At 35.6% G+C, this 11,875-nt stretch overlaps 1 protein-coding gene across 1 annotated transcript in view; it reads right to left on the minus strand.

Annotated features, from left to right (window-relative positions):
• Positions 1-11,875, minus strand: part of LOC145977683 (alpha-tocopherol transfer protein-like) — a 57,566-nt gene that overhangs the window by 4,245 nt on the left and 41,446 nt on the right. Inside the window, exons 6-7 of the mRNA XM_083109898.1 lie at positions 5,087-5,197; positions 1,473-1,617 (exon numbers count right to left, since the gene is read on the minus strand). Of these exons, the coding sequence (XP_082966024.1) occupies positions 1,473-1,617; positions 5,087-5,197 (256 nt within the window). The remainder of the gene's footprint in view (positions 1-1,472; positions 1,618-5,086; positions 5,198-11,875) is intronic.

Raw genomic sequence — 11,875 nt, forward strand, 5'->3', positions numbered from 1 at the left:
AATCAAGTTGATTCAAATCGCGATTTAAATCACTTGAAATAAATAATTATCTCGTCAACATTTAATCATGTTTATTAGGCTCTAAGAAAGGAAAATAAAGGAAACAAAATACATGTACCGATGAGGTGAAGTTCATTCGAAAGGAAATGTAATATGTAAATTGTAAATATCCGTATTTTTCTCTTCATTAAAAAATTAATACTTTATATAGGCAAAAATAGGAAACATATTGTGTAGACAAATATACAAAATCATGTTAAACCGTAAAATAGTGTTATTATCATTAAACTGTAAATACACATGGCAGCTGATATTTTGAAAACTTTAATTAAAAAAATCCAAAATTCAGCTGCAAATAAATACCTTAAGAAGTATTTTAAGTTACAATTATAGAGTACATCCAGAATGTTTTATGTTCATTAGAAGAAAAGTTACTGAAATTATTATAGTTTCATTAACACACTCAACAAATATGTCCATAGTAGATTCATGTAGCTATACAGTATCAGAAACAGAAAAATGAATATTTTCCTATATTTTTTATTTGGTTTAATCAAAGTGTTCGTATATTTTATAGGGACGTTTACTAGATAAGGCCTTTCCATAAAAAATACTATGGTAGTACCAAAAACCATACATGTAATTTTAAGAAAATAAAAAAAAATATATTTCAAAAAAACAAATCCGATTTAAATAAAAAAATCATCTTAAATGAAAATCATGATTTGTATCCACCCTGCTTCGCGATATTCCCTGAATCTCTACACACAGCTCCCTGGAGGTATTAAGGACACTGTCTACGAACCACACTCTCCAACGATTTGCTTGAACTGCGAGATGCTTGGGCACTTAATAAACAGTTTTTGGAGAGGGTAGTATGCTGACTCGAGAAGATAAGCGATATGATCTATTCCAGCGAACGGGTTGCCTTTGTAAGGCAAAGATTCAACTAGGGAAGAGATTCGGTGACCTAGGGTACAGCGTAGAATACGTTGATCAGTGATAGCTGCACGCCCAATGAACACTAACTTCTGGAAATAATCACTGGATTTCACGGGATATTCGATTCTTATAGAGAATTTTATTATCATTCAAATATTTTTTAAAGACTCTGTACTGAGCTTGGGGTTCATATCCCTCCACGGCTTGCAACTACCTCCCAGTTATATCAACAAGTCAATGTTGCGCTGCCACAAGCACAAGAACATGCGATCCTTTCCAATGACGCAGTGGTCGCAATTTTACCAATAGGGCTTGAATTCGATACCAATGGAGGCACATCGCACAATGGTTTAAGTACCACATAAAACTTTTGACCAACCCCCATTACCCATTAGTCTCTCTGAGAAAATGTAAACTTAAAAAACAACAAAGATTGAAGTTAATTATGGTGATTAAAATATACAGTTCGTTTATGTTATGTTAGAATTTTTGTAATCTTCAATCTTTTGAAAATTGCGATAGGCTAATACCTTTTAACGCTTCTTCCATATCTTCTAATTGCCTCAAAAACCAATCATTCTTGAATCCAGGCACTGTTCCTCCGTATGCTTGTGGTAGGCTGTCGTTTAGGATATGGTTGTCGAAATCCTTCATTTCTGATCCATGGATAAACTCCTGTAAAAAAATATTCTAATGCCGATGAAATCAAACAGACTGTGCATACATATATTTAGTAGTATTCATCCGAAACAATATTACACAAAATTGTAACACCTTAGATGTACGTTCGCATATATATTCTAATCATTCGTTTACATTTACATGTCTTATTAAATATGGTACTTGAAACTTAATTATTCAACACTGAAAATTTGTTACAAATTTATGACAATTGTGCTAAAAAAATATTAGTTGCAACATCTATGGTCAGTTAATTAAATATACCAATATATTCATTAATATCGTTCCGTGTTCAAAGAATGATGTTCAGATTTTTATGGTACACACATTAATGATTAATGTAAACCTATATTTTCGTTTTTTTTTATTTAAGCACACATCTCCAATTACTATTATCCTACTATAATCCTATTGCAATGCTTAACAGTGAATTCTCAACATCAACACTTCATTGCAACGATGTGAAATTGGAAAGAAATGGTTGAAAAAACAAAGGAAAAAATATGTAACACTTCCTCCTTTACTTATCTACAAAATTGAGGACTAAAAGTGGTAAACGTTGTAAGTGCCAAAAGCGAAAGTGTTGGGAAATCGCATCGTTCCGCACAACAGCCCGTAAGAACGTGCACACTAGTGACCTCTTTACACGCCCTTTGAACTACTTAGAAGGCTACCAGCCACATTTCACGTTTACCACATTATAAAGCATGACACATTTCACAGTTTAACGTGGAAAACGGTGTTTGAATTATTGTGGAACTTACAGCGTTTATCAATTTTAGTCTTCAATTTGTCATATACTTCAATGAAGAAAATCGTCCGACAAGAGTTAACGTTTGGTGCTATAATATCACCAATTTAATAGTTTTCCCTCGACCTGATATGTTTGTATTTGCAATCAAATTCAGTACGGGAAACCGTTATCTCCACTAATAACTAATCAATAGATATTTTACATGTCCTATAACATATGGTACTTGAAACATATATTATGTACAGAAAAGAGCGTATACAAGATAAATAAGCTTTGTATATGAGATAAGAAAGTACCGTAAGCCATGGCCAACGTGGAAATCAGACGGAAGTGTGAGACGGAAGTGGCTAGCCGCCATCAAACCGGTTGGATGAGAACGAACAGCCATAATATAATCGGCAATTAATAGGTTCTGCCCTTTCAAGATTATCAATATGTTCACGACGAAAGTTTAACTCATAAAAAGTGATCGTACAAAAGTAAAGTATTATATTTTTATTGCATCTTGTGTAATAGATGGTAGTACTGCGTTACGTCGTGCATATTCAAGAAGTTTGACGTTTAATAACAAGATATTGTAATGTGAAAAAATTAAACATGTATTATACGTTTCTTCATTATGACGTCATTGGAGAATGTGACGCATTTAATTTTTCTCAAACTAGGTTATTGACTTACATGTGGTAACCCATAGAGATAAAATAAATCCGCGATGTTAACTTCGAGATGGGAGAAGTGATTGCTTCCTTTTGTTAATATATATTAAATCATGTGATATATTATGTGTTACGTTTTATGACAAGCATACTATAGAAGAAACTCGTAACTGGGTATTCGTGCTCTACGTATACATATTTCTGTACAACAGTTTACGTGATTATTGTATTTTGAGTATCGTGTGGTGTAGAGTGAGAAATTAAATGTTTTCTCTAGTCTGAAAATTAGTGTTTCCTGCATCTTGCAGAAGTAAATAACTATTTCTTTTTGGTTAATGAAATCCTAGACATGTTCCCATAATTTTAAAATAAAGAACATTTTTATACTGTGAGATGTGCAAGTGCAAGACTATGTTATGGCAAATAAAATCCATAACACTTTTATTGTTAACCTTGTAAATTCCTACAATTTGACAATACGAAAGATGATTTTTAAAAAGATCTGTAAGCTATATCCACGGTAACTTGTGCAGCCAAATATTTACCAGACTTCCAGAAAACTTAAAATTAATTAAATTAGACACGGGAATTCGTATCCAAAATTATAAAGCATATTTAATACTAAATTCCAATCTTACAAACTCTCTCCTCGTTCTCCTGCACGTAAACGTTTACAAAACTATCTTACGTACGGAACTCGGTGCCGCGTTGTTTTTACACAGCAATAAAATAGCAATTACGATCACTGATAATTAAGTTTCAAATGTGGGATGAAATTTTCTCTCTTTCGCCTCTTTCAAATACAAAGGTAGATTATGAAGAATGGTAAATATTAGATTTTACTGTCTTCAATATTATTTATGAATTTGCTAATGTTATGTAAAATTTAAAATGTTCTTCGAACTCGCTCCCGCCTGGTAGTACTATTTTTGTGCAGCCAACGGCAAAGATAAATAGTAGGTAAATTATCTATCGCTAATATCATTATACATTTATTTCGCATCCTGTATTGTTTAAAGGAATGCAACTCTGTTGATTCGAAACAAGTGTTGACCTCTGCTTATTAACGTTATTATTTAAACTCTTTATCATCACAGTGTGAAAACAAACGGAATGGAAATACTGTTTGACAATTCGCCTTCTGTTTCTTTTCTGTGAGTGTGTATCATATATACATGTATATATTTCGAGCTGTTTTAAAACACGTTCTGAACACAATAAACGAAAATTGTCAATCGGCCACTACTGTTAATAAACAAGGTGAAAATAGCTGTCCTTTTGCAGTGGCAGCAGTGGCTGGTGGCTCCGAAATAGCTGAAGAGCTAAGAGTAGGAAGAAAATGGGGTAATAGAGAAAATTAGATCAATAGTTACACATATTTATGTGACAATGGGCTTTCTAAAAAAGAAGCACGCACTTATTTACTGTGCGTTTTGTTAGAAACCCAATTTTCTAATAAGTATAGGTATGTATGTGATCTAATTATCTCTATAATCCCATTTTCTTCTCATTATCTCTTCACCTAATTCAGAGCCACCAGCCTCTCCCGTAGACGCCATTTTGAAAAACAAAATGTTTACGCTCTTTGATGTACAGTGGGATGCAGAAGTATTGCTCGGTAAATTGTCCATGACTCTTTTCATTGATTTTTTCTCTTGCTTCCTCGTTGTTTTTAAGAACTGGGTTTTCACGTATGTTAGTGCAGAGGTTGTTAGCAACTTGTTTAGCATTTTGTTACAATTTTCGAAACTCTCATTACGTAAAACAAAGATAATTAACACGGTCGTGGAAAATTTGCTTTGCAATAATTATACACCCCACTGTACTTTGAAATGTGTATATTTTTCAAACATAATATCTGTGTCATTATTTTCTTTAGCACAAGGTATTTAGTTACTAAATTTTCATATTAAGTTATCTTTAAGTAATTTATCATAAAATATTTTGAAAACTGTATCAAAAGGTCACTTTCGTATGCATTCATTACACATTTACTTTTAACAGAAACTGTGTTTTCTATTTAAAATAATCATTCTTGCGTGAAAATACCCACTTTTTCTAACAGTTTCTTCGACAAAAATGGTTTTACCATTCCATGACCAGCATAATAATATATTGGCGGATTTAATACATGGAAGGCTCGAAAATGTACAGGATAAGTGTTCTGTAAGGAAAAAAATAAGAAAAATATTAGTTCCTTTAAACATTATAAAATATTTTGTTCATTAAATTAAAATGTAGCCTATGATTACCGCTACTTGGGACCTTAATGATCCGAAAAAGTTTTAAAGAATAACGAAATAAATGTCTAGGCTGCGTTTTTAAGAAAAGAAAACTGTTTCTTTTTGTGACAATTCATGCATTAATTGGCCAGTAGTGGTAGTTGGCCGGTTCTAAGCCCGAAAGTGGGGCTCGGTGGGGCTCGCAGTGTTGCCAACTGCTTACTCGAAAAAATCACCAAGGTTTTTCTTGGTCTAACCTAACCTAAAGCAAGAAGCTGGCAATCTTGCTTGAGAGTTCACAAACCGGAAGTGGGGCTCAGTGAGGCTTGCAGTGTTGCCAACTTCTTACTCGAAAAAATCACCAAGGTTTTTTTGGTCTAATCTAACCTAAAGCAAGAAGCTGGCAATCTTGTGTGCTCGCAGTATTGCCAACATCTTAGTCGAAAAGTCACCAAGATTTATTTTGGTCTAACTTAACCTAAAGCAAGGAGCTGGCAACCTTGCTTGAGGTTTGCTTTACAGTGCATAAAGCAATTTGCCAACCTACTAGTATTTTTGCCATAGCCTTTTACAAAAAAAAAGAGAGAGGAGAGAGAGAGGGAAAAGTTAAACAACTGACAATGTCGCTAATATTTACCTACAGCTTTTTTTTACTTGGCAAGGGTTTAGCCAATTTATATACTGGCGTAACATACATACACTGGGCAAGGAGAGCCGGCAACAAATATATACTGCCGTAAAAGAGAAAGAGATGGATGGATGGATGGCAACACAGTATGCGTGTGCGTGTGTGTATAATATGTAGCATTATTAACTAGAGTGTGTTGGCAACCCACCTGCAACTAAAAAAAAAAGATAGAGATACCAATTTTGCTGTAAGATGAAAAAAGAGAGACCTAGAGCTGGCAACAGTGGTGAGCGAATGCATCTTATCGTAATTTTCCAAGTCCCCGGGGGACCAAATGTTTATATATTGTGATTTTTGTAAACCTCTCTTGGGGGAATGATGTGCCACACGCGCACGCGCGTGCCTCTTATTATTTCCGTATTGTGATGCAAACCAAACAAATAACATGCTATTTATTATCAATTTAGCTGTGTTCTGTTTGGCGTCTATTTCGAGCAGTTTGCCCGGCGGTAAAGTCTTATTGTAACAATCGGAGGTGTATATTGGCTGCACTGCATTTTGTTTATTGCAAAAATAATCCACAGTGGGTTGGATATTACAAACAATACGAGTTTGAGTTTTGAAAGTGTAATGTCTGGCATCGAATACCCGGTGACTATTTCTGATATATTAAAATTTGAAATATGAGCACGAGATGCAGAAGGAAAACGCTTAATCATCAACGTGTACGTTGGATAAACATGTTGTGCATCCCGTCAGGATAAGCGATGTCGACGATGATGATGCTCGTGTGATTAATTTTTTTCTAATTTCAAACGACAGTGTTCACTATTACTGTCTCAGGAATGTTATGCTTTTTTTTTCTCTATAAAAAAGAGAGATTTGTGTTGATTGTTTGGTTAAAAAGAATTTCCTAATTATTTGTTTTTTTGTCACAAGAATTGTTTGAATTTCAAACATTCCTAAGTGTTTGCTTAAAGATTGATGCATTAACCTGTTAAGAATGTCATATTAATAATACCGGCTCGGAAATGTTATGTCCTCTTCCTCTATAGAAGGTCATATAAATGTGCTAATTGGTTGGTTAGGGGGGATTTTTTGATTAGTAAATTGAGGTTATAAATACGTACGTATAAAGGTTTTGCTAATATGGAATGCTAAAGCTTAGTACTTGGCTTTCTCAGAGATTCGAATTCTATTAGGTTAAACAGCATAGAAATTTCACAGCAAGAATTGGCGTATACAATGTATATATTTTGAGAGGGGGGTTATAGCTTTTTATGCTGTACGAATACTGGAAGCTTGACAGTGACAACCAACAGAGTAGGTAAACCTACATCCAGGAACTGGCAACACTAGTTTCTGACAGTGAATTTGAAATAAAATATTAAACAAAATACATGAGTAAGCACTGTGATTACAAATAGTACCAGTGTTATGCCCCCAACTCCAACTGGACAACTGGGGAAAATAATTGTACAACAATTTGTACCTAATTGTACAATACTTGTACCTAATTGTACAACATATACACAGACATAAAAGAGAGAGCCTTCCCGTAACTTACTTCATGTACAATTTATATGATTTTACAACTGTGAAAAGAAAGCATATGTGTTCTGTATGCACACATTTATTCTTATTTTTCGAAGTTGAATGAAAGCACATGTTTTTACGCTCTCGTAATACTAATCTTGCTCCACTGATTTTAAATTGCTTCCATCTGCTTTTTTTTTCTGTGTTATTTCCGCATGCACGCAACATTCGCTTTCAATAGACAGAAGGAATGTTAGTTATAATTAATCACATATTTACCTCATGTTAATTTTGATTATTTTGATTGAAGAAATGATAAGATTTAATATATAAAATAAAACATATTTAATTAGATTTACAAACTTTTATGCTCTCCTCTCCAATCAGCTAGTTCCTCATTTCCATAGCGAACCAGGAGGAGAGGTTTAGGGGGCTCTGGTCCCTTCCGAAATATTCATGAAAGTGAGAAAGAAATCTGTTTTTTTCATGAATTATTTCAAAGGGCTTTCTATATCCCCTTGAATAGGTATGTTTAAATAGAAAAACTTCTATTCTAAAGTGCCTACAGAGAAATTGGAGGTATGAACCTCCGATAACTGACTTAATTAATTTCTTATAATTTGCCTAAATGATATTCTACATGTGATCTATTCGCTATCTATCTGAAAAGGTACAATTTCTGGTTTTTACACAAAATCTATTCGTAATAATATGTTTTGTTTATTTTGTTTACCTGGATTTGTTATTTTATTAAATGTTCCATAAATAGTTTTCTGAAAATTAGTTTTACGAGGATTATTAGTTTTCCACCAATGACACCAGAAAACAATTAATTTCTTCTTCCCCTCCTCAACTCTACTAGAATATTCAAAGGTGATATATTTTTATTATTCACAATTCACAGACAATATCCATATTAATTAGGAAGGTATGTTGTATGCTAGGTTAGCTAATTGTGTCTTCTACAGCTTTACTGTATAGAGGGAAGATGGAAAAAGAGAGCTCTACGGAAACTGACGCTCTTAACAATATTGTACGCCCGTGAAAATTATATATAAATAAGACTTAAGCATATTATCTGCTTTCATGTCAGATTTTCCCAACCTGTGAGCTGTAGTGTTTAGGTGACAAGCGACCTGCTCAAATATAATACTGTTGACAATATTGAACGCCCCGTGAAAATTATATATAAATAAGGCATAAGCGTATTATCTGCTTTCATGTCAGATTTTCCCAACCTGTGAGCTGTAGTGTTTAGGTGACAAGCGACCTGCTCAAATATGATACTGTTGACAATATTGTACGTATATTGTATTGTATAGGAGACTAGAAGCATATAATTTGGCGAAAAAAAAAAACCAAGTAAGATCATAGAGAATAGTTAAAAAAAAAGTGAACAATTATATTTTGCATTGCACAGCATTAGGTATTAAATAACATACCCCCAAAAAATCTCTGCATTATGCGTTCTGTAAAAAATTGCCCTACGTGCCAAACTGCTGTGTCAAGTAAACATTTTCAAAGGCACTGTCGTACTTGTGTGCCGGGAAAGCGAATATGTGCGACCAAACTGTGCTCTAAGTGTGGAAAAAATATTTCTATTGCCAACTTTAAGTTTTTTTTTTTGACACGTATATATATTATTATTTTTTTAACAGAGGAAGAAAGTCCGTGCTTCGGAAAACGCGATGATGTGCGTAATGATATCTTCCGTCTCCTGCATAGACTTGTACCAATCTACTGTGTACCATCTTCTTCCCTGCCTTGCCTCCTCCAGTTCGTCCAACCTCTCGTCCAATTTTTCCCCTGCAGCCGAAAGCAGAATGTTGAGATCACCGCACCTCAGGCCGCTGATCCCCCGAAGACGGTCCTTGAGAACCATTTCACAAGGGATGCGAAATTCCGGCGTTGTTCTTGCTATGATTACAAGTTTCCCTACATCTCCGTTTACTATTTTTTTGAATATTTTAGATAGTAGCTCGGGTGGCAAATCAGTTATACGAGACATGTTGTTATTATTATTATTTTTCACTCTATGTTATTTATATACCCTACCCCAATTTTTGTTTCGTGTTCATGGCGATGGTGGTAGAGTGCCACACACGTAAATTTGCCGTTGCGTAGAAACGAATTTTCGTTTCGTCTCCCTCTCTCTTAGCATCATGTGTTCTACCCTGCTCGATAACCTTCGCTATTGTTGCCATATTGTTATTCTATTCCTGGACACACTCGCGCAAACATTATTGAAAACAATTGAATAGCGCTCCAGCTCGCGGTTCCCACCGTTCGGTAGGGACGCTAATGTGGCAATATAGCACGGCGTAGTGCTTGCTTTTTTTATGCAGTGCATGTTTATTGGCTAGCTAGTAACTAGTGTTGCCAACTGTAATAATGAAGCACTATTTCTGTCATGGAAGGGGAAAAGGCAGGTAAAGTGGCGGTGAGTTTTGTTGGATTGGAAGCACCATATTTTTATTTTATACTAAGTATTTGACCGGTTTGACGTTGTGTGCGTGTATTGCGTGTGTGTATGTAAAAGTGTGTGTTTGCTAATGAACGTTAAATTCCATAATGCCTCCAGTTCTGTCGAAGTTGAAATCAAAAACCTTGCATAGCCAACCTCGGGAAATTCTAAGCAACGTGCACGAGTTCATGAAGGAGGAAGCCAGTCATGGTGTTAGCATCCCAATAAAGCATTTTGGCAAGAGAGCAGCGAACAGCAGCAACAAATTGTTCATATTTCATAATTTTGGAATTATTCAAAATAAATAAATTATGTAGCTCCAACATCATTTCAACTCTGGCTCCGGCACGTGTTCTTGTAGAAATTGCATAGAGGAGGCTGTTATTTTTGCTGCTTAATGCGATACATATTGTTTTCTGTGTTAAAATTGCCATGTTTTGATGGGTGATAAGCCTATTGAAAACTGTGATCGAGCGAGATATTTTTTTGCGCTGAATAGTATTGAAATAGCATAAGAAGTCTTATTATTTATTTTATATTTTGATGTTTTAGTGAGGAATATATTGATTTTCAATTTTCTGTTGCTGCGTAATGACCGGGGGGGTCGAAATAGAGCGGCATCTGCCGCTACCTCCCAGGGAGGCAAAATGACTAGCGCCGGCCCTGGTTCATAACAAAAGAAAAAGCCGCGCAGCTTATCGTCTAGTGGCAGTATATGTACTTGTTATTGTTGTGGAAGCCGGCATTTTTTGTAAATGTACAACAAAGGCAACCGACTGTCGCCGATCTCAGAGAGGAAATAATAATACTGCTTCAGGAGGAGTGTTATGGTGCAATTGTAGCGGTTTAACACGTTGGCATGTTATTATCTGCCGTTGCAGTTCCATACCAGTGTATACGGGTTTTGGAAGTGAAAAGTTAGAACGCCACCAGTGCATTAATGCAATGAAAAATAATATATATATTTTTTTATTTTGTTTGAAATCACTCAAATAAGGAATCGTATGAAGAAGTCTTCTTTGCAGCATTTTTGGTAATTTTACTTATGTGTTAGTTCATATTTTGCGAATTTTTAGTCCATATGTATGTAGCTACATACAAAGTTACTTGTTAGTACATATTAATCCTAGTCCTGGTATAATGCATGACGTTTAAAACTCAACGTTAGATAGACCTGAATTCTCTAATTTTATTGTTGTACGTAACAGCTGTGCATCGGCGCACTACAGCGATTTTTCTATCTGCTCCATTAGCAACACTGCTTCTTTAGTTGTTTCGCGCATCGCACGGCAGAATTATCTGCGCTGGACTCTACCCAGTGCGGCGACCTGTTCACCCAGCGATGCGTCTCTGCTCACGAACTTTTCGAAAGCTGCGTGCTCTAACTTTCTGTCTGCTTCGTGACGTGCATCCAGATCCGTCTGCGTGGTGTTGTAAGCGATGTCGTGATTTTTGCATGCGGCGTCCAACGGATTCACACCCTTGCCCCCTCTCTCCAATTTTTTCTCGAGTTTGGTACCCGGTCCGCAGTACTGGTAGCCAGGTAAATGCATCTGAAAAGATAACTTGTCACCTTTTGAGAACAGGCGCCTGTACGTGTTCTCGAAAAGTTTGGAGCAATCCAAATACCAGCAACTGATGAAACTGTACGATGGTCTGGACATTGCAACGTTCCCCCCTCGGAAATAAAACCACTCGACGATTGTCGTGAAAATTCAGTCGTTGTGTTCGACGACGCCATCCTGGAAAATCAAAATGAAATTCGCAACTTTTTCACGCAAGGTCGTCACAAAAAAAATGGATTGCTTCTACCTAGCTCAAACGTTTTCCAAAATTCCAAAACAGTTACTACGCGACAACGCTAATTTCATATGTTTGTTTCGTCAAGATCATACCAACTTCAAGCACGCGTACGATGACTACGTAGGCGGAGACATGAACTACAATCAATTTTCGGAACGCTGCTGCTCTACTTGCTGGAACGGTGACGAT

This window comes from Lepisma saccharinum, chromosome 23 (assembly GCF_977018435.1).
Source record: "Lepisma saccharinum chromosome 23, izLepSacc3.1, whole genome shotgun sequence".
Classification (NCBI taxonomy): domain Eukaryota; kingdom Metazoa; phylum Arthropoda; class Insecta; order Zygentoma; family Lepismatidae; genus Lepisma; species Lepisma saccharinum.